Raw genomic sequence first — 23,827 nt, forward strand, 5'->3', positions numbered from 1 at the left:
TCTATGTACAGAAAATAGTTTCCAAGAGACAATGATTATTTGGGGATAATTGGACTTATATATAATATATATTTTAAAAAACCCATATATTCTGTAGGTGTATACATAATATTATATATATTTTTCTTTATCTTTCCTGACTTATGTATAATATATATTTTTAAAAACTCATATATTCTGTAGGTATATAAATAATACTCTGTGTATTTTTCTCTTCTTTATCTTTCTGAAATTTTTGGCTTTTCTATACTGGACCTGTTTTGTTGGCATAATGTAAAACATTGGTACCTTACCTCCCCTTTCCCTAACCCCAAAGAAATGGCTCCAGATAAATAATTATTTGAAATACCAGTGTATTGAACTTGAAGTTGACCATGCCATGATGTTTTTTTTAGCTTGTAATGGTTGCAGAATGCTTGAGATTCTTCGCTCGGTTATTTATGCTATGTTTGAGGGAAAACCAATTAAACTATGGCATCGAAGTGTAACCCTGGAAAGGTGGTAATACTTTAGTATTTTTCAATATATTTGCTGAGGTAAATGATTTTTGTAGTGGTATTTTCATTTGCAAAAGTGTTAGCGTCTCTGAACAATATAAACTTGAAACACTGAACGTTGTTTTCTATTGTATTGAAGCATAACGGATGATTTGTAGTTAGTAACAACTTTAGGTCATTTTTATTTACTGTTTCTTAATTCTGAGAAATTCTTTGTTCCCTTTCAAAATATTATATTAACTGTATGTTAAAACACATTTTTCTGGTTTTTGGTATGAATTTCTTATGCCCTCAGAGTGGTATCTCTTTTATAGTGCTTGAAACTTTTACTTTTTATTTGTTATTTCTTAGGTAAACGCAAAGCACTGAAGTTGAATTTTGCAAATCCACCTTTCAAATCTACAGCAAGGTTTACTCTGAATCCCAATCCTACAGGAGTTCAAAACCCACACATGTGAGTATTCTGGTAATCAACTAAAAGGCTCAGCTCAAGCAAAGGTTTTAACGTTACTGTATTTTATGAATTTTCCCAAGTTGAGGGGTTGGTATTTTCATTATTTTATGGGCCATTTGAAATACTACTATTTGAACTTAAGTAGAAAATTATTGATTCTGTAGTCTGAAGTAGATACGCATAATTTTCCTTGTTAAAGTTTAAACTTGAAGGGAAAAAAGAGCTGAAGATCCAGATACCTTGAGATCGTCACCATTTTTCTCTTTCTGAACTGAGACTATCGTTTAGACCTTTCCCTCTGGATTTCCATTTAAATTGTAAGTGGTACTTAGGAAACATAACTCTCGCCTCTAGATCTGTACAAATCGTCCCTGCTTACTGGGTGACAAAATAGAGTCCCATTCTATTTTATTATGATGAACTAAATTCCTATAAGATTTTCATGTCACAGTAAATTGAAAGAATGTGTGCCTGTCAGCGTACAGGTGTCAGTGAATATTTTTAAAATTTGTTCCCTACATATATATTTTTCCCTAAATATTTTTATTAAAATGTAAAAATGATATTTTAGCATCACTGAAAGTCACCGAGTGTATTAGAAACATCTGTTAATTTAAAATACCTCCAGAATAATATTTACAGACACCTTTGAATCGAAGTGAAGTGATGTATTAAATAATGATGCCTCTCCCTTTTACCCCCCAAGGCCTATCATGAGTATGGAGGGTCCAAGCCAGTGGCTTCACATTCATACTCACGTTCATAAAATTAATTTTTCCTAGTTCCGGGATTGAGAACGATAAAGCAAGCAAATGGCAGAAGGTATGGTTTAAAAAGCAGTCAGAATATAGTATCTGCAGTTTTTAATCATTCCTTGACAATTTTTATTCAAACCTTGTTAGACTACAAATTGATTCATACTTCCCAAAAAAGCACATTTATGGCTACTTTCTTTCCTTTTGATGTCTGGCAGGCATCGTGTTTGCAAACAGTAACGAACTGGTAGGAGGTAGAGTGTCTTGAAATAGGAATGCTAAAAACTACTTTGTTATTTTTAAACCATCAGAGTATAGAAGGGGGCTCTGTGTGTGTGTGTGTGTGTGTGTGTTCGTTCTTAGGTTTTCACCTGTGTCTTTAAACCAATGAAAACTAGAGTGACAGCAGTTCATTTGACTGGGAATAGGTCTGCTAATTTTATTAGACTGGTGTCCCTAACGAGATTTCTTGTCAGAGCTCAGTTTAGCGTCCCAGCCTTTTTACCTCCTCGAAAACATCAAGTGGGGGTTATATTGAGGAAGGAAACTCTTAGTACCTCTTAATTAGTCAGAACTCTGGCAGCAAGGAAACATTTTTAAAAGAACCTCCTTCCTCATTTCCTAGAATTTCTGGTGAAAGCTAGTACAAAACTAATTCTTGAACATGGTCCATTTCTATTACCTTGGTTGCTAGCTGAACTACGTAGTTGAAGTCTGCAAAAGAGGATATATAGCAATCGCCCAACTTGACAGGTCCTCCCCCTCCCCCTCCTTTTTTTCAAAGCCCCCTTGGACACACAGAAAAACACCCTGACTTACATTTAGAACTGCAAAAACATTTACATACTTGTACTCTCATCCTTTGCGAGTTTCATGTATTCGGGAATTCATGGACAAAATCTCGTGTGTGTGTGTGTGTGTGAACAGTAAACAGGGTGAAAAAAAAGCTTTCTTCCAAAATTTGGGTCCATCATTTTTTTATTTAAACCTACCACTTTATAATATCCTTATAACCAGCTAGGTTTCTTATCCCTTGTCTCGTCCCAGCAGGTGTTAAAACTTTGAGAGGACATGGTAATAAGCATTCTTATTCTGTAAATCAGAAGTGTTTATTCTATTTTACGATAGAATCTTAAGATTTTGGTTCTGGGGTGTAAACATTTTACACCCAGACCTTGTTTTAATTTTCTTACTGCGCTGGTCTGTTATTATGTGGATGAGGAACAGGTGAAACTACTAGCATTGATATTGGTCAAAGACCATCGTTTCAACCTGTTATTTATTGTTTTGCAAAAGAGAGAGAGAAAGCATGTGAGCAGAGGGAGGGGCACAGAGAGAGGGACGCATGGGATCCGAAGCAGGCTCCAGGCTCTGAGCTGTCATCACAGAGCCGGACGCGGGGCTCGAACTCACCAACCGCAAGATCATGACCTGAGCCGAAGTCGGCCCCTTAACCGACGGAGCCACCCAGGCGCCCCTTAAGACCATTGTTGCAGTATGTGGGGCAGCTTTTGTCTTCTGACTCCCTACACCCTTCCATAAGGGGATCCTTCTGTGCTCTTTCTCTGGGTTGTGCACCATCGGGCACTAAAGAACCACTGTTGGTTACTTGCAGTGTGGGGATTTGAAAACGCTACCTCTGTGCCATTTATATGTGTTACCTCCTTCGAAAATTTGCTTGAACTCTTTTTTTTCCCCTTTAACTTTAGTTATAGATCTAAATAGAAAACTTGCTCTTGAATTTAGGAAAAGATAAGGTGAAGTATAAGCAACTAATGAAGTTGAGAGATGTAGCTCTAACGTCCATCTGGCATGTAAGATTTAAAATTTTAAAACTGTGTCCTTATTTTCTGGGAACCAACAGTTCAAATAAAATTTTAAGAAATAACAGTTGGCTGTAGAGATTCAAGAAATGAGGCATAAAGTAATACAGATTGAATGTCAAATGAATGGTGCAGGAGGGGAGATAAGATCACTTTCGGATAAACAACTTGGTGAAACCTTTCACAAAGAAGCAAGATTTGAATTGGGTTTTGAAAGATGGGCAGAGAAGGGAGAATGACATTCTGGTGAGTGTAAGTACAGATAAGTTTTGGGGACTGTGTGTAGTCTGTTTAATTATAGCACGGATGTTACTTGTAGATTACCTAGTTCTATCACTGGAAACTTTTAGCATTTTTTTCCTTTATTCTTGCTGTTCTATAGTTATATGAAGATCTATCTAGGTCTGGATCATCTTTCTGTGCATGGAGGAACCATTTTATTTAGTTCAGGTATCTGTTTCTGAGAAAATTTCTGCTTTTGTTTCGATCAATTCCTTCATGTATTTCCTAGTCTCCTGTTGTTTGGGTGTTGGACCTTTTGAATTTCCTGGGTCTTTGATTTTTCTTTCATGTGTTTTTTATCTTTTTGTTTTCTTTTTCTGTATCCTAGATTTCCCTTATTTACTGATCCTTCTATGAATTTTTCTATTTTGGCATTTGATTTTAATTTCCATGAGTGGATTGTGGCTTCTTCTTAGTATCTTACTCTTTTTTTTTTTTTAATGTTTTATTTATTTTTGAGAGAGAGAGAGAGAGAGAGAGAGAGAACATGAATGGGGGACGGTCAGAGAGAGGGAGACACAGAATCTGAAGCAGGCTTCAGGTCCTGAGCTGTCAGCACAGAGTCCGATGCGGGGCTCGATCCCACGAACCGTGAGATCATGACCTAACCCAAAGGTGGATGCTTAAACGACTGAGCCATCTTTAGTATCTTATTCTTAATTTATCTGGAATTAAAAAAAAATTTTTTTTAACATTTATTTATTATTGAGAGACAGAGAGAGATCATGAGCATGGGAGGGGCAGAGAGAGGAGGAGACACAGAATCTGAAGCAGGCTTCAGGCTTGGAACTGTTGGCACAGAGCCTGACGTGGGGCTCGAACCCACAAACCGCGAGATCATGACCTGAGTCGAAGTCGGACGCTTAACCGACTGAGCCACCCAAGCACACCTACTTTATCTGGAATTTTAATGTTCTTTTCTATCCTCTTGGCAATCCATTTCTTCAGGGTGTCAGTTTTATTTTCCTTTGTCTTTCTTCTTTGTGTTAGTTTATTTACATGTGTCTTGTAATTTCTTGGTTGTCCACTGATAGTTGAGAGTGAGGAAATCAGAAGGCTGATGGGTCGCTCTGATACAGGTGAGTATTCTGTGAATGGTCTGAGAACTGGCTGTCAGGCCAGGAATATTCAGATGCCAGAGTGAGTAGAGCCAACATTCACCATTAGAGGCCTTTTTCTCCTCAGATAGCATGTTTATTTTCTTTAAAGACATGCTCTCTTCCCATTTGGGGGGGTGGGGGGAGGTAGAGAGAAAAGGAGGAACCAACTGGACCTTTCTTACAGAAAGAATTTTAATGAACTTTTCTGCTTCTAGGCATTCGTACCTTCCAACTTTGGATCCTCTCTATGATTCTTTTGGGACTATTGTTTATTTCTCCTCTCTGCTGAGTGTTTCCCTCCCAATGTGTTACAAGTGGTAGTTTTCTCTATTACTGTTCCTCCCCCACAAGGAAAGTCGTCGTCGTCTTCTTCTTCTTCTTCTTCTTCTTCTTCTCCTTCTCCTTCTCCTTCTCCTTCTCCTTCTCCTTCTTCTTTTTTTAAGATTTTACTTTTCAGTAATCTGAAACATGGGGCTCAAACTCACAGCCCTGAGATCAAGGGTTGCACACTCTACTGACTGAGCCAGCCAGGCGCCCCTATTACTGTTTTTTTTTTTTAACCCCTTATTATGGAAAGTTACAAGCATATCCAGAAGTAGAGAGTTATAGATGAATCTGTATGTATTTATCTGTATGACAAATACATAGAAGTTTTAGTGGTTAATGTGGCCAATACTGTTTTTATCTATTTCTCCACCTTCCTTATTTTTAACCAAACCTCAGATGTTATTCTATCTATAAGTATTTCAAGATGTACTTCTTTTTTTAAAAATTCTTTTGCAATGTTTTTAATTATTTTTGAGAGAGAGCACAAGTGGGAAAGGGACAGAGAGGGAGACACAGAATCCAAAGCAGGCTCCAGGCTCCAGGCTCCGAGCTGTCAGCACAGAGCCCGACACGGGGCTCGAACTCACAGACCGTGAGATCATGACCTGAGCCCAAGTCGGACGCTCAACCGACTGAGCCACCCAGGTGCCCTAAAGGACTCCTTTATAAAAACACAGTCACAATACCATTATTACATCCAGTAGAATAAATCTTTAATATCATCATGTAAGTGAATTACTTCATCATTTTTTTAAAAAAATACTTTGAAGCAGGATCTAAACAAGGTCCTGTACTACAATTGACCGATGTCTTTGAAACTAGAGTCCCTTCGTTTAGAGGTGATTAGTTTTGCTTTGTCTGCACATTTGTGTCTGCTTTCAGACCTTCAGAAATTTGCTGGAATCTCTCAGTTTCTTCATCGTTTATTTCCTTTTTTTTAAATTGTACTTTTCTTGTGCGTCCTTCGAGAGTGAGGAGAAACCTGAACAGGAAGTGTAGGTTTTTCCCCCTCTGACACCCCGCGGTGTTCTTATAAACGTGGCAGGCTTGTGCTATAGTCACGTTCTGTACATAAATCCGACACGAGCAACAGTAGATATTCTCCTGTGAGGTCTCTGCTTCCATCGCACTGAGTAATGTGTGAGTGCTCGCCGAGCACAGAACCACTGAGAATGCACCAAATACAATTGTTTCCCTGAAAGAACAGCCCTTTTATCCTCACAACATATCAGAATTGTACAAGAAGAAACACTAGCTCAAAAGAATACATATTAGAAATAATGCCGAGTACAGATATATTTGGGGGCTTGAGCTAAGCAGTTCGAAACCATATATTCCACGTTTAAAAGAATTTCTTTGTCGAGACCAAGAAGGTCTCTGGGATCTCATTTGTTTTTATGACATTTGAATGTTAAAAGGCTCAGTTTGTGCTATGGGACACTAGGAGTCGTTTGAAAGAAGTTTTAAAGCTAGTTAATGGCTAGTGGTGTTGTCATTTCATGGTAAGCCTACTCAGTAGAGCTTTACAGTAAAGCATAGAATAGCAATTAGAAATTATGTAGCCGTGGGGGTACTTGGGTGGCTCAGTCAGTTGAGCGTCCAACTTCAGCTCAGGTCATGATCTTGCCGTTCATGAGTTTGAGCCCCATATTGGGCTCACTGCTGTCAGCCTGTCAGCGCAGAGCCCTCTTTGGATCCTTGGTCTCCCTCTCTCTACCCGTCCCCTGCTTACGCTCTCCCCACAATAAATAAATAATAAAAAATAAATCGTCTAGCCACTGTTGCTGGTTAAATCGTGGAAACTTTGTCTTTTAAACTTTATTATTTTGGATTAACCATTTTAGTTAATGTTGGAAGACCTGGTTTCTATCCTTACATCATCATTATCCCTGTGACCTTGAATGTGTCATGTGGCACTCTGATCGCAATTCAGGTGTTGAATTCGCATAGCGACTTCCATTCTTGTACCTGGTAAATGGGGGCAGGGAGGGAAAGAATTCAGCCAGGTGTGTGCTTTCTTCAAATCAGAGGTTATGGAAAAGCCCGGGGGGCTAAGTGTGTGTGAGTTGGGCGAGGTCTCTGTAGTCTTGCCCGTCCTTTCTCCAAAATAGTCCCTGGGACATCTCTGCTCAGCTCCTAAGTGTGAAAACCATGAGTCTACACGAGCTGCAAAGTTTTCCCCCCATCTCTGACATTTTTTGATGCAGGCCTGGTAACTTCTGTGCTGGAGTACTTTCACAAAATGGCAGTCGTGGTAGAAATATTTATAGCTACAAACTAGTACTCCAAAATTTAAAACACCAAGTGTATTAAATATGATGGGATCTTTTAATTTTTGGCTGGTTTAGATTTACTGCTGGAAACTTTTTCTTTCTGACTCCCCGTGCCAAATATACATAACATGCAATTTAGCATCTTAACCATTTCCAAATGTGCAGCTCAGGGGCGTTAAGTATACTCACATTTTTGTGCAGGCATCACTGCCATCCATCTCCAGGACTCGATTTCATCTTCTCAACTGAAACTGTGTTCATTGAACGCTAACTCCATGTTTCTCCTCCTGCCCGCCTTGGTTCTGCTTTGTCTCTAAATTTGGTCACTCTAGGTACCTCATATAAGTAGAGTTATGATACAATATTTGTTCTTTTGTGTCTGGCTTATTTCACTCAACATAATGTCTTTTTTTTTTTTTTAATTTTTTTTTCAACGTTTATTTATTTTTGGGACAGAGAGAGACAGAGTATGAACCGGGGAGGGGCAGAGAGAGAGGGAGACACAGAATCGGAAACAGGCTCCGGGCTCTGAGCCATCAGCCCAGAGCCTGACGCGGGGCTCGAACTCCCGGACCGCGAGATCGTGACCTGGCTGAAGTCGGACGCCTAACCGACTGCGCCACCCAGGCGCCCCTCAACATAATGTCTTTACACTCTATCCATGTTATGTGTGTCAGAATCCCCCCCCCCCCGCCCCTTTTTAAAGTTTTATTTATTTTGAGAGAGAAAGAGAACATAAGCGGGGAAGGAGAAGAGAGAGAGAGAGAGAGAGAGAGAATCCCAAGCAGGCTCTGAGCCATTAGGACAGAGCCCAATGCGGGGCTCGAACTCATGAACCGTGAGTTCATGACCTGAGCCAAAACCAAGAGTCACATGCTTAACCAACTGAGCCACCCAGGCGCCCCAGAATTTCCTTTTCAAGGCTGAATAGTGTTGTATTTATATACGGCATTTTGTTTATCCGTTCATACAGATGGACATGTAGGCATTTCTACCTTTCGACTCTAGTAAACAATCCTGTCGTGTGAGACTGTCTTCTAGAACTTGCATTATTGTACTTCTTACAGTTCAGAGGCATGCAATCTATTCCTCAGTCCCACATCCTACCTCGGTGCACCTGATGGTTGTGGCACATTTCCTAAAGTTAGTGTTTCACGGGAGATGTGATTTTCAACTGAGCATAGTGGTCATAGCTGTGGTTGAACTGATTCTCTGTGTGTCGTCCCCCCCCCCCCCCCAACCTGGAGATTCACTAGTATAATTTTCCTCAAGCTGGATGTGTATAGCTGAGATATTGAAGTTAGTTCTGGAATATTCACTTAAAGAAATTAATAGTAAAGGGGCGCCTGGGTGGCGCCGTCGGTTAAGCGTCCGACTTCAGCCAGGTCACGATCTCGCGGTCCGTGAGTTCGAGCCCCGCGTCAGGCTCTGGGCTGATGGCTCGGAGCCTGGAGCCTGTTTCCGATTCTGTGTCTCCCTCTCTCTCTGCCCCTCCCCCATTCATGCTCTGTCTCTCTCTGTCCCAAAAATAAATAAATGTTGAAAAAAAAATTTAAAAAAAAAAAAAAAAAGGAAAAAAAAAAGAAATTAATAGTAAATGTGCTGAATTGCTTGTTTACTAAAGATGAATTTAGTTTTGGCATTTTCAAGCATCTTGTTTCTTGAATCAGAGACTTAGGCACACATTTAAAGGTGTCCCTGTTTTTTTTTTTTAACCTATAGAGCTGTAGAACTGTGTTCTTTAAAGAAATGCCTAGGTTTTTTGTTTTTTGTGTTTTGTGTTTTTTTGTCTTGCTTTGTTTTTTGTTTTGCTTTTCCTGAGCTTTCCAACTGTTTCTGATAAGGCAGCAAGACTGGGTTCCGATTCAGTTCAGAATGTTATAGAGGTCCTTTGCCTTCATGTTACGGGCATGTTTCTGGAAAGTTACCTATGAATAAGGAATTAAGCTGCTTAAAGGAAACATCCTATCTTTTCAGAGTGTTCTTTTTTATTATTATTTACCACTGAGTGTGATTACATTACTGATCTTGAGCAGATTTGTTTTCCTCAGAATTAATAATTGCCTCATTTAATGGTTCACCATGAATCTCCTCTCAATGTGAAAGAGTAGATGATCACTCAGTGTTTTTCTTTTTTTTTTTTTCTTTTTAAGAGTTGTCTATCATCCCTAATCTTGCTGTAATCTGGAGTGGTTGCATGTTAGGCCTGCTTCATGGCTGTTGGCAGTGGTTTGTGAATGCCTCTGTTACTCTCCTGATTTTGATTCCCTGTCTTTGGGAGTCATGTCCTCCCTCCCTCCCCCCTCCCTTCCTCCCTCTCTCTCTCTCTCTCTCTCTCTCTCTCTTTCTTTCAGAGGTGTATTTTTTTTTTTAGTGTTTATTTATTTTGAGAGAGAGAGAGAGAGAGAGCAGGGGAGGGGCAGAGAGACAGGGAGACAGAGAGTCCCAAGTGGGCTCTGTGCTGTCAGCTCAGAGCCCGATGTAGGGCACAGTCCCACAAGCCTGGGATCATGACCTGAGCCGAAATTAAGAGTCAGATGCTCAACCGACTGAGCCACCCAGCTGCCCCTCTTTCCCTTCCCTTCCCTTCCCTTCCCTTCCCTTCCCTTCCCTTCCCTTCCCTTCCCTTCCCTTCCCTTCCCTTCCCTTCCCTCCCCTCCCCTCCCCTCCCCTCCCCTCCCCTCCCCTCCCCTTCCCTTCCCTCTTTCCTTTTCCTTTTCATTCTCTTTCTCTCTCTTTCATTGTGATTTAGTTTCCCTCCATTTTGAGGGAGTATATCTTCCAACAGCTTTCTGAGATAAGTGTTCTTTCCTAGTAAGTAGGGTTTTGGGGTCTTTGCATGTCTGAAAATGCCTTTATCTCACCCTCCTGCTAGATTAATAGCTTTGTCGGTCTTAGGATTCTGGGGTAGAAATTGTTCTTCAGAGTTGGAAGGCGCTGCTCCAGGCTTCCGGACTTGCAGGGTTACTGTTAAGAACCTATGTGCCATGACGGTCCTGAGCTTTGGAATGTGACCTGGTTTTTCCTTTGTGGGTGACCACAGAGTGGGCTTTTCCCCCAGTGTCTCAGATCTCACTTTTCTGCTTTGGTTTTATTTTTCTTTTCTCTTCTTCCTTCCTTCTTTCCTTCCACTGAGCTTTTGGTGTGGTTTCTCCGTTTTTTTTTTTTTTTGTTTGTTTGTTTTTTAAGTCTATTTATTTATTTTGAGAGAGAGAGTGAGAGCCAGAGAGAGCGACAGGGGTGGCGCCTAGGTTTACCGAAAGGATACGGACGAACAGCCAGATGAAGAGATACCCAGGGAGAGGTCTGGAAGGGTTGCAGGCACCAGAGTTCCTGAGGAGCTGGTGTACATCTCCTCTCCTTCCTGGGGTGCACGTGTTCACTGGCCTGATGGCCCTTGGAATCACTTCCTGTTGGGATTTTGTGGGGACTTTGTCACACAGGTGCGATGAATCAGGGACTCTGTTTCCAGCCCGTCTCTGCTCTCTGGAGGATGGGTGCTGGGCCTGAGAATTCTAAACTTCTAATCCCGGCTTGGGATTTCTGGTGACCAGTCCCTCCCAGGAGCCATGCAGTTTCCTCTTTAGGACAAGAGATGCTGCTAGTGTTCATATCATTTAGGAGATGACCAGGGTTTTAAAACTTTTTTTTTTTAATGTTTTCATTTTTGAGAGACAGACAGCACGAGTGGGGGAGGGGAACAGAGAGAGAAGGAGGCATAGAATTCGAAGCAGGCTCCAGGCTCCCAGCTGTCAGCACGGAGCCTGACATGGGGCTTGAACCCACAAACCGCGAGATCATGACCGGAGCCAAACTCAGACGCTTAAATGACTGAGCCAGCCAGGTGCCCCTGAAATTACAAGCGTTTTAGAAGCTTTGTGCCAGGAGCTGGGAGTGGAGACCAAGATACATTTCTTCTGTTATCTTACGTTCTTACATACCCACCAGAATGGATACAATTTGAAAGGCCACACAGTATATTAACAAGTACGTATGGCCAGAATTCTCATATGTTATGGGGGAATAGAAAATGGCACAAGCACCTCAGAAAAATCTTTGATAGTCACTTAAGGGCACATCTGCCCCGTAACTCGGCAAATTCTATTTCTTGTTATTTACTTAAGATAAGAGTGTCCTCAGAAAGACTTGCATGTGAAGGTTCGTGAAAACTCAATTTATAATGGCCCTCCAACTGGAAACCACCCAGGTATCCCGTGATGGAAGAATGGATGATATGTGGCATGTTAACCAGTGAAATACTTTTCAACAACCAAAAGGAACAAAGTACTGAGGCTCGCAGCCTGCTTGATGAATCTTCAGAAAGGCTGAGCAGAAGTCAGGCATAAGGGAACACTGTCTCATTTTATCTGTATCAAATTCTAGACAAAGTGATGGAAATCAGAACAGTGTCTGTGGAGGGGCCGGACGGGAATGGCGCATTCCTGGTGTGGTGGGATCTTCTCCGTCTTGTTCAGGTGTGAGATACGCGGGTGTGTGTGTTTGGTAACTCGGCCAACTGTATTCTTAACGATGTCTGCATTTCATTTGGAAACCACACTTCAATTAAAAAAAAAAAAAAAGATGGCAGAAGACTAACAGTAAAAATGCTAAGTCTTTTATTTACTCTCATTGAATGGTACCTGTGTTTTTCTGTCTTAGTTTTCAAAGCCCGTATGTGTTTCAACAATCACTTGATAAGGGTACGAACACTGTTTTTATTGAATTCAACTCTTAGGCCCGTGGAACGGTATGGTGACGGATGTTATTCCTGCCCACGTGGTTTCCCGTGTCATGATGTTTGAGACAAACCTAGATGGAAATTTTTAATGTAATTTGAAGATTAATCTATAGCATCTGTGGAGTCACAGTGGGTGTAGCGTACCCCTGAATAGCGGGAATCCCCTAGAAAAAAGTGTGGGGACAGGTTGTCTATATTGGGCTCTAGAGTGGTGCCTGGCTGGTGCAGTCCGCAGAGCGTGCAACTCTTGATCCTGGGGTTGTCAGTATGAGTTCCACAGTGGGTGTAGAGATTACTTAAAAAAAGTAAATCTCGGGGCACCCGGATGGCTCAGTCGGTTGAGCATCCGCCCCTTGATTTCAGCTCAGATCGTTATCCCAGGGCCGTGGGATCGAGCCCCTTTCAGGCTCTGAGCTGAGTGTGGAGCCTGCTTAGAATTCTCTCTCTCTTTCCCTCTCTGTCCCTCCCCTGCTCATGCTCTCTTTCTCTCAAAATAAATAAATAAATAAATAAAAAGACCATTTACTAGTCTGTCTCCTTCCTTTCTTCCATCCTTCCTTTCAGAAAAGTTTAAGGAAGAAAATCAAAATGGCTCATAATGTTACCATCCAGAAAGTTCATGTTACCGTTTAAAAAATGAGTGGTATATCCTTCTGGTGAAAGAATTCATTTGGTACGTAGTTCTCTCTAAAGATAAAACCCTTTTAAGTGTAGTATGTCCTTATAGAAAAACTTGTTCAAATACCAAAATACATAATAATTTATGTAATTCTTGAAAATATTTATTCAAAAAGCCATTTAGTACCCTACTTTGTGGCTTGATTTTTCACTTAGTACATCTTGAAAATGTATTTCTAAATTAGCACATTCATTTTCAGAAATCAGGTTTTTCTTTCATTACACTTGAATTGATGTATTATGTAATTATATACCAATTATGTAATTATGTAATTAGTTCGTTACTGATAACCATTTAGATTATTTTCATTTTTTTAAGTTTATTTATTTTTGACAGAGAGAGAGAGTGTGTGTGAGCATGAGCAGGAGAGGGGCAGAGAGAGGAGACACAGAATCTGAAGCAGGTTCCAGGCTCTGAGCTGTCAGCACAGTGCCCGACGCAGGGCTCGAACTCACAAACCGTGAGATCATGACCTGGGCTGAAGTAGGATGCTTAACCAACCGAGCCACCCAAGTGCCCCTTCATTTTTTAATTAAAAATAATGCTTTAGGGGCGCCTGGGTGGCGCAGTCGGTTAAGCGTCCGACTTCGGCTCAGGTCACGATCTCACGGTCCGTGAGTTCGAGCCCCGCGTCGGGCTCTGGGCTGATGGCTCAGAGCCTGGAGCCTGTTTCCGATTCTGTGTCTCCCTCTCTCTCTGCCCCTCGCCCGTTCATGCTCTGTCTCTCTCTGTCCCAAAAATAAATTAAACGTTGAAAAAAAATTAAAAAAAAATAATGCTTTAAAAAACAACTTTGTGCTGGTAAAATGTTATATATAGAAACATTTTTTAAAGATTTTATTTGTTTAAAATTTTTAAAAATTGTTTTAATGTTTTGTTTTTGAGAGAGAGAGGATGAGTGGAGGAGCAGAGAGAGAGGAGGACACGGAATCTGAAGCAGCTCCAGGCTCTGTCAGCACAGAGCCCGTTACAGGACTTGAACCTAGGAACTGTGAGATCATGACCTGAGCCAAAGTCAGATGCTTAACTCACTGAGCCACCCAGGCACCCCTAAATTTTCTTTTTAATGTTTCTTTTGAGAGAGAGAGAGAAAGTAGGGGAGGGGCAGAAAGAGAGAATCCCAAGCAGACTCCACACAGTTGGCACAGAGCCTGACGCGGGGCTTGAACCATGAGATCATGACCTGAGCCAAAGTCAAGAGTCAGACACTTAACTGACTGAGCCACGCCGGTGCCCCTCCTAAGCTCTTAAGTAATCTCTACACCCAACATGTGGCTCAGACTCACAACCCTGAGATCAAGAGTCACACACTCCACCGACTGAGCCAGACAGGTGCCCAGATTGACAGTTTTGGGCCCTACTCCTATCTTCCAAGACTGTGGGAGTAGCTGTTTCTTCTCCACCTTGGCGCTATTGACGTTTTAGACGGGATAGTTCTTGGTATAGGAGGCAGGAGGCTGGGCTGCGCACTGTACGATGCTTCCCGGTAACTCTGGCTTCCCCCCACCAGATGCCAGTAGCACTCCCCTCCCCCCCCGTAGGAACAACCACCTAGTTGTTTCAAGCGCAGGGAATTCCAAGTGCAGGGAATCTCCAGATGTGGCCATGTGACCCTTGAGGTGCAAGTGCAACATTGCCTGTGGCTGGGGACCATCGACCAGAGAAGCATTGTAGGTTCACGCGGACGGTTACCGTCGCCTCTGTCCTGACCTAGGAGCTGCCGAAGTCAGGTGTCAGGGGGGTGTTCCTCCGTATCTTGGGGTTTGAGTGGATGTAAAGTGAGGGGGAGCTTAGGTTACGGGGTATCTCCTGGAGTCCAGGGAGTGCCTCGGAGCCTCATGAGCAGCTGGCTTGGTAGCTGTCAGAGACCAACCCCGCGCACGTTCTATTAGACTCTCCGCAGCTGTTTGTTGAGTGCCACCATCTGCCAGGTACTACGGTGGACACTGGGTATTTCATGTTGAAAAAAAGGAGATTCTGCTGCTACTTAGGGAAGCTTCAGGTGTTGGGATGACACATTCAGCGTGTGTGTGTGTGTGTGTGTGTGTGTGTGTGTAATTACAGGTAGTATTCATGCTGTTCCAGGAAAAGGGCCAGCTGAGAGCATATGAGGGGCTTGATTCAGCATGGAGACGAACAAGTTGTCACTGAAGGCTTCTGAGCCCGGGCAGGTTGTTACTAGATTTGGGGAAGGGGGCTGCTGAGGGCGTCCCAAGTGCAGGGAATTGCAAGTATTTGAAGAGGCAACGTATCAAGGTGGAAAAGATTCAGCTTTTCAGGGAAACAAAGAGACGCCAATTTGATCAGAAAACGAGAAGGAGAAGTGCATTTAAGGGTGGAGAGAGAGTCACGGGCCCGATCACACGTGGCCTTGTAGGTAACCACTCGGGATGGCATTTGCGAGTTGGTGCGGGCGCCTGGGTGACGCAGCCATTCAAGCGACAGACTCTTGATTTCGGCTCAGGTCATGATCTCGCGGCCCGTGAGATCGAGCCCCACCATGGGCTCCACACTGATAGTGCAAGGAGCCTGCTTCTGGTTCTCTCGCTTCCTCTCTCTCTGCTCCTCCCCTTCCCGTACTAGCTCTCTCAAGATAAATAAACTTAAAAATAAAAGAAAAACCCAAAGGGAGTGGGAAGCTAACGAAGGGTTATGAGCAGGCGAGTGGCACCATCTGATTTACACCCCACTGGCTGCTGTGTGCAGTGTGTCTTGTGGAGAGGCAAGAAAGGAATTCAGGAGTCCTCATGAGGCGGTGGTAGTGTGGCTATGGCATGATGGGTGATGATATTAGTTGATGACAGGGACATACAGGGAAATGGAGCTTGTGAAGGAATTTTGAAGGAAGCATTAACAAAAACAAGAAACAATTTGAATGTCGGTGGCAAAAATGGGAAAGTGTCCCCGGTCACTTCCAGAATTGTGGGTTGAATGATGGGTTCAGCTGCCATTGCTGAAATGGGCCCACCGGCCGTGGAGTGTCTGTGGGGGAGGGCACAGAAGAACAGGAGTTCGGCTTGAGGTATGTCAGATTTGATTGAGATGCCCGTGAAATATCCTGCGAGATCAAGCGGTAAATACAGCACCCACTGTGGTGTTGAAAATGGAAGTCTGGTACCTAGCAAAGACGGGGTAGCTTGGAAATTAAAGGTTGCGAGCTGTCGGCATGTAGATGCTGATGTTGTCCGGGGAGAGAGTGTATCTCGATGAGAGAATCGGATCCAGGGCTGAGCCCCGAGGAAATCTAACATGTCGAGGTTGGATAGCAGAGAAGCGACAGGCAGAGAAAACAAAGACGCTTGAGAGGTAGGCAGCAGATCGTTACATGTGATGTCACAGAAGAATGACATGCAATTTTTCCAGGGGCAGGTGGGAGCGATTGTGGTCAGCTGTGCCTAATATTCTGAGAGTCCTAGTAAGGTGGCTGTCTCGATGCCTGCTCCTGACATCTGCATGTAAGGACCCTGATTTCTTCCATACTAGTGGGGAAAAGGCGTTAGGTAGCCGCCCGTGGAGATGGGGGCCCAGACAGGGAGAGGATCTTAGGAAAACTTGTAACCTGTTGGTTTAGCTAAGGCAGCTTTCTTAACTTTTGTGTGTAAGAAACACAGCCCAGAGAAACTGTGCTAATGGTAAATGCTGAGTACAGCTGACACACCATCAGCTCGTAGGGAATATGCTGCCTGTAGCCACAGGATGCAACCGTGGATGCTTGTCTTATACTCTCTAATCTTACTCTTTTCCTTAGTGGTGGGAAATTGCTTTCTCCTCCCTAAATCAGTGCTGCTCAAGGCACTGCAGATCTGTGTCATTAGTATCTTCTCCTCACTGCATATGAATATCAGAATTTGAAAATTTATATTTGGAGTGTTTGAGCAATTCTTTTGGACTTCCTTCCTTCCTTCCTTCCTTCCTTCCTTCCTTCCTTCCTTCCTTCCTTCCTTCCTTCCTTCCCAATTCTTCCCTTTGCCTCATCTTAGGTCTTAGCAAACATACTCATTTTGTTAGTAGTGGCAGGAAGCAGACAGTTTCCATGGCAACTGACAGACTGGGTTTACTGTGGAAATTTCCGGAATTAACAGAGCTGCATTGCAGAAGGATGCATAAAGCAGTATTCATCTAGAGATGCTAACAGTACGGACACAGAACGGTTGCAGTGGTGTGCAGGGTATGTGTTCTATTTATTTTCCTGTCTTAGGAGGAATGCTAGTTATATATATGTATATGTGCCAAGGAGAGCATTAAAGCAGCTTGAGGCATTTTAGAGTACGTCGGCTTGATAAAATCAAGGCTGCTTAGAGGGCAAAAGGAGGAATAAGTAATTTGGAGAGAAAGACATGTTTGATAACGTTGGGAGGAAATCAAGAGTAAGATAAATGAAGGGGAAGGATGTGATCATGGAAGAAGAGGAGAAAACATGCTTCAAGCCTTCAAACATGCCTAATTAGATAATAGAAGGTTCTGGGCACCAGGAGATGTTTATTTATCAAAGGAAAATCTGTAGGCACTGGCAGGGTTGGGGGATCAAGTTCTTATGCCCAGGAGGAAGAGATGTGTTCAGGTAATTAGCTGTCATTTTCGGAAGGATACGTAGATAGGAAGGATGCCCAAGGCATGGAGGTCTGCTGCCTCTTTAGTGTACTTATTTACGTGTGTGGCAAGAGAATCAGGGATGGGTTACAGACCCCCAATTCCACTGCCTGTTGATGTGTGTGTGTGTGTGTGTGTGTGTGTGTGTGTGTGTGTGTGTATGTGTGTGTAGGGGGGAGGAGGGGCCGTGAGGGTTAAGAAAGAGCCTGAAATGTATCTTGAGCTTAAATTTTGAAAATAAAACTGTAAGATTTGGGTGCATTACTGGAGTTTCTTATCTTCCAGAGAATAATTATAAAGTTGAAAGAGGAAGGATATGAAAAATGAGTAGATGTGATAGAGATCGTCTGAATGATAGGTCTCATTTAGTACTCAAACTACAGCTCAGGAGCCAAATGTGGCCCTGCTGCTAGTTTTTATAAATAAAGTTTTATTGGAACATAGCCACACCCATTTGGTCGCATAGTTGCTACAGAGAGGGGCTGGCAATGCCTAAAATGTTCATCTGTTTCTTTACAGAAGAAGTTTGTTGACTCGTGGTTTAGATGGTGTATTGGATTCCTACGGCTGCTGTAACAAATTACCACAGACTTGGTAGACTAAAACGACAGAAATTTATTCTCTCGCAGTTTCGGAGGCCAGAAATCCGAAATCAGGGTGTTGGCAAGGTGATGCTTCTTCTACAGGCTTTGGAGGGGATCCTTCCTTCCCTCTTCCAGCCCTGGTACCTCCTGGCATTCCTGGGGTGGAGGTGGCAGGACCCCAGTCGCCTCTGTCCTTGCTTGGATTTCCTCCCTGTGTCTCCCTGCGTCTCTGTCTTCCTGTCTGTCTCTTATAAGGACACTTGCCATTATATTTAGGGCCCACCCAAGTCCAGGATGACCTTTCCTCAAGATCTTTATCTTAATTGTACCTGTAAAGATAAGGTCACCTTCTGAGGTGGATAAATCTGTTGCTGGGGGACCCCAGTTGAGCCCAGTGCATGTGGTATTGGAGAAATGGGTTTTGGCTTCTCAGACCATGTTTTGTGATGAGAGTAGCTAGCTCCTTAGGGCGCCTGGCTGGCTCATTCGGAAGACCACGCGACTCGTAGTAATCTTGGGGTCGTGAGTTCGAGCCCCACATTGGGTGTAGAAATTACCTAAGTAAAAAGATGACTGACTGGCTCCTGGCAAGTGTCCTCTGGAAACCCGTGGAGCATATGCTCTGTGATAGACGTGACCTGCTGGAGAGGACGTTCCGTTCACTTCTCAAGAACAGAGTGGTGGAGACGTAGTTGAAATCGGAGCAGACAGCCTCTGTGATGCAAAGGGAAGTCGCCGGGCAGAGATAGTCTCAGAATATCTGGAGAAAAAGTACCCACACATTTGCGGGAAGCTGACGAAGGGCAGGGCCTAGTGCCTCCTATCAGTCTCTCCTTGGCTCCCGCCCCCGAGAAACAACACAGTGGACTTGGCATTTTGGTCCCAAAAGAATCAGAGCTTTGGGGAATTAGAGTCCTGTCCAGATCACGGCAGTGGGGAGTACGTGTGTGTGCTTGAAGATAAGTAGACTTGATTAGCGAGCGGAGGAGCCGCGGCGTGGAGTGGACACGCCGGTGGACAGAGCTGTGGACTGGAGACCGGACTCCGGGTGGGCGGTGTGTGTCGTTGTGGGAGAACGGGAGCTGTTGGCCTGGGCAGGAGAGGTCTGCGGTGTCCCCCTCGTATCAGTAAGCCACGGTGTCCTTGCTCCCGTGGGATGTTTCCTGAGGCAGACTGGGGAGTACTTGGGAACGTTTAAGAAGTGATACACGCCCATGGTGAAGAATCAGGTTGTAGACAGGAGATTCCAGCCCGGGTGCCCGAGCTGCGGACAGAAGCCTCCTTGTTCTGCGACTTGAGGGACCCTGGCCTGTTGCCTGTATCCTCCCCTGTGCCCCTTCAAAGGAGACCTCTGAGTTAGACTCGATAGAGGGAATTATCAGAAGAATTAAGCACAAACAGTTAAATGTGGACCCACAATAGAGGGATACCAAACTAAGAAGAAGTACCAAACTAGCCTAATCTACTTTAAAGAAAACGTTGCTGGGACTGCAGATCAGGAATTTGCCATGGACTGGGTATTTCTTTTTTTTTCTTTTTTCTTCTTTTAATTAAACATTTTTTTAAAATGTTTGTTTGTTTTTGAGAGAGACAGAGTGTGAGTGGGGGAGGCACAGAGAGAGAGGGAGACAGAATCTGAAGCAGACTCTAGGCTCTGAGCTGTCAGCACAGAGCCCGATGCGGGGCTCCAACTCACAGACTGTGAGATCATGACCTGAGCTGAAGTCGGACGCTAAACCGACTCAGCCACCCAGGCCTCCCAATTTTTTTTCTTAATGTTTAGTTTTGGGGAGGAAGGGGCAGAGAGAGGGAGACCTAGAATCCACAGCAAGCTCCAGGCTCTGAGCTGTCAGCACAGAGCCGGATGTGGGGCTCAAACTCCTAAACCACGAGATCATGACCTGAGCTGAGGTCGGACGCTTAACCGACTGAGCCACCCAGGGGCCCCGGACTGGGGGTTTCCTGATTTTAGCATATGTGGGTGCTGAGGAAGAGCACTGGACCCAATCCAGGACCTCCAGGCAGGGTTTTCTGAAGGACAAGCCTGGACGGTTCTGTTAGGCTGTTAGTCTGTGACTGTGTGCATCTGAAACCCAAACGGAGATGTCCGGAAGCTGGGGGCATGAAGAATGTTTTCTTCTTTTCTCCTTTCACAGGCTATTTTGTGCATTCACTAGCACACATGTTGAGTGGTGTGCTTTGGCTTCTCTTCACAGCAAGATCCAGATTCAACTGTAATTAGAGATTTACCTTTTTATTTTTCTGTAGGCACCTAGAGTATACATAAGGAAGTAGAGTGAGTTAAGGTCTACAGCCTAGACTGGTATTAAATTAAGCTGGTTTGATCGCAATTCACACAAGCTAAAATGTAAGCACTGTAGGAGGTTCAAAAATACCCTCTGTTTCAAGTAGGTATATTGTATAAAATAGCCTGTGTTCCTAAGTGTGTCTGTTGATAAATCTTTAGATTGTGTCTGTAGATAAATCTATAAAATCTTTTTTTTTTTTTTTTCTCATTGACTAGTTTGGGTAAATGCCCGCCCTGCCCCAGAATAATAAAGGTGAGCTTGGGAATGTTCCATAGTTTACAAGGCAGTTCACACAGCTAGCTACAGGTTATGAATGAAAAGGGATTAAGATTCTTGGTCCTTCGTTACTTGCTTCAGGAACTAATGTTCTGACTTTGTAAAAGCAGTTTCAGATCTGTAGGAGAAGGAGCATCCTGCTAAACTATTTATTAAGGAACAAGGATGGATGTATGAAACACAGAAAATTAAGACGATCCCACGTGGAGTCTCTGTAGGAATCAAGAAGAGATTTACTGAGCATTTCTCTTAGGGCATTCCTGCAGACCGCAGGAGAAAATGTGGCCTCTTCTGAACCATTAGTTTAAGAGACAGAGTGCCTCCCCCACCCCAAGGCCTCCCCCCCCCCCCCGACTAGCAAGTCTCAGAAAATAACTGGGGAGGGAGGCCAGATGGATGTAGGTACATTTCATCTGGGCAGCATGGACGCAGAGAAGGGTCGTGGTAGCAAAATAGACTGAGGATTATATTCTTAGATTTGCTGCGGTCCGTTGAAGAGTATGGCATTCGAGGACAAGGGCATCACGAGAGAATTTGCCTCTGGAGCAGTGCGTGCTCTGACTGGGAATACCCTGAGCCCCGGGGCCTCGAACTACAGACAGGGTTTGAACATATAGACACGGGATGGACAAATCCCTTTCCCACAAGGAGAGTGAGGCTCAAAGACAGTCTCTTTCTCTCTTTCCCATCAATCTTACTTAGGTCTAGTTGACATATAATAAACTGTACGTAGTGAAAGTGTACAGTTTGGGAAGTTTTGACGTGTGTATACCCTGTGAAAGCACCACTCCAGGCAGGTTAGTGAACATACCTACCACCCCCAAAGTTTCCTCCTGACCTGTTCTAGCTTTTCTGTCTAGACGTTTGGTTTCGTTGCTTTTTGTATATCCCACATCTGTCCAATGTATTCGTCTGCCCTTCAGTTTCTCGAACACACGCCATAGAGTCGTAAGCACGGTTTCATTGTCTTTGCTAATTCTGGCATCTTCGCCATTTCTGACTCAGTTAGAATTGGTTGATCTTTCTCTTCATTTTGGGCCATCTTATTTTGCTTCTCTGCATCCTTGCTGAGTTTTAGATTGCAGGCCGGACTTTGGGTGCCAGGTGTTTTTGCGTTCCTACGAATCTTTGGTTAAGTTACTTGGAAACAGCTGGATCCTGTTGACTCTTGCTTTTCAGCTTTGGTGGGTGTTCTGAGTACCGCTCCAGCCTGGGCATTGTTCCCTCTAATCCTTTTGGGGGGTTCTTTCCCCAGGCGAGTGTAGGGTCTTTGTAAGAGCGTGCTGACCAAGGAGGGCTCCGTGCCTATCTGTGGGGTTCTCTTTCCGTGCAGTGCTCTCTTATCCCGGAACTCTGCTTCTTAGACTCTGGCTCCCTTGGTCTCCTCAGACACCCAGATCTGTCTGCTCAACACCAGGATCCTGCCAGGAGGTGCCTCGGTCCCCCTGGTCCCCCGTCTGCTCGCAGTGTGTGGACCCCTCCAGACCGGAAGCTGGGGACAGCCGTAGGCTCACCGTGTGTATTTCTTGCCTCTCGGTGTTCACTGCCCTTTGATGCCTGACGTCCAGTGTCTTCAAGACCATCTCAGACTTTGTCTGTTTTTTTACTTGTTTCAAGTGTGAGAGTAAGTCTGTGTCCCTGATGCTCCACAGTGGCCCAAGCGTGAGTGCCACACGTATCCTCCCTGTGAGACGGGAGCAGGCATTCTGGAACTAGGAAGCAATGTCTTCTTGACTTTGAGAAAGCATCTCTGAACGCAGCACTTTACGGCATTCTTAATACAGTAGAAGACATCATGATGTTTATAAAAAAGGATCAGCAAGTTTTTTTTTTTAAGTTTATTTATTTTTTTTTTAAATTTTTTAACGTTTTTATTTATTCTTGAGACAGAGAGAGACAGAACATGAACGGGGGAGGGGCAGAGAGAGAGGGAGACACAGAATCGGAAGCAGGCTCCAGGCTCTGAGCCATCAACCCAGAGCCCGACGCGGGGCTCGAACTCACAGACCGTGAGATCGTGACCTGAGCCGAAGTCGGATGCTCAACTGACTGAGCCACCCAGGCGCCCCTTTAAGTTTATTTTTGAGAGAGAGAAAAAGTGAGAGTGGGGAGAGACAGAAAGCGAGAGAATCCCAAGCAGGCGCCACACTGTCAGCACAGAGCCCGATGCGGGGCTCAAACCCACGAACTGTGAGATCATGACCTGAGCCGAGGTTGGACGCTTAACCATCTGAGCCACCCCGGCGCCCCCAGCAAATCTCGAGAGGAGAGCAAATTTGGATAAATAGGGAACAGGATTATTGATTAGGTGATAGGTGAGAAAATAAGGCATTGGCAGGAAGCTGGAAAGGCAATGGTGGAAGGAAGTCCATTTCGCACGCGGAAGTGAACTTGAATGATACTGCGTGGCAGAGTGAAATGGCACGATCGACTTGAGAGCATGCACGTTTCCGAATGTTTTACAGGTATAAATTCATGAATAGAATGGGAAGGTAAACACGCTCTGGAGAAATATTTACAGCGCAGGACCAAGAGTCAGTCGATAAGTTAATAACATATACTAAGAACTCTTAGCAGAAGCAGCAGCAGGAAAACAAAGCCTTGGCAGGAGGGCTCAGGGGTGTTCTCCCAGGGACTTAACGAAGGAAGAGACACTTGCTCGCCAAGTGGCAAAAAAAAAAGTCCAACTCTAAGAGTAAGAAACCAAACTGCAGCTTAAAAGAGTGATCTCACCCCCCCGATCACCTTTTAGGTGGGCGTGAGGGGAAAGGGCGCTGTGGACGGGGCTCTGTGGGCACTCGCTTAACAGTTTAGCCTATACCCTTTATATTTGTCCAAGTACTTATCCTGCTGCTGAATTAGCACAGAAGGGTGCCCTCTGGATGTAGCAGAGGGTAGGGGTGGAAGATGAACTAGAGACATCCCAGGTAGCCGTGGCCGTGCTGGCTATATTTCTCCAAAGAACAAGTCCACCCACCTATGTGCAAAGCCGGGCAGCTTTATTGGACGCTTTAGATAGAAATAAAGCTTTTCCCAGTGTCCAGTCTCAGGAATGCTCTGGAACATCATGTCACAGTTTTTTATTTTTTTGGGGGGGGGAGGGGAATCTGTAGGATTTTAGAAGCTTGTACACATCAGTC

At 44.0% G+C, this 23,827-nt stretch overlaps 1 protein-coding gene across 1 annotated transcript in view; it reads left to right on the forward strand.

Moving 5' to 3' along the window:
* The window catches only part of MAP2K4 (mitogen-activated protein kinase kinase 4), a 139,978-nt gene that overhangs the window by 37,390 nt on the left and 78,761 nt on the right, over window positions 1–23,827 (forward strand). Inside the window, exon 2 of the mRNA XM_043583150.1 lies at window positions 849–951. Coding sequence (XP_043439085.1) covers window positions 849–951 — 103 coding nt within the window. The remainder of the gene's footprint in view (window positions 1–848; window positions 952–23,827) is intronic.

This window comes from Prionailurus bengalensis, chromosome E1, assembly GCF_016509475.1.
Source record: "Prionailurus bengalensis isolate Pbe53 chromosome E1, Fcat_Pben_1.1_paternal_pri, whole genome shotgun sequence".
In the NCBI taxonomy this organism is placed as follows: Eukaryota; Metazoa; Chordata; class Mammalia; order Carnivora; family Felidae; genus Prionailurus; species Prionailurus bengalensis.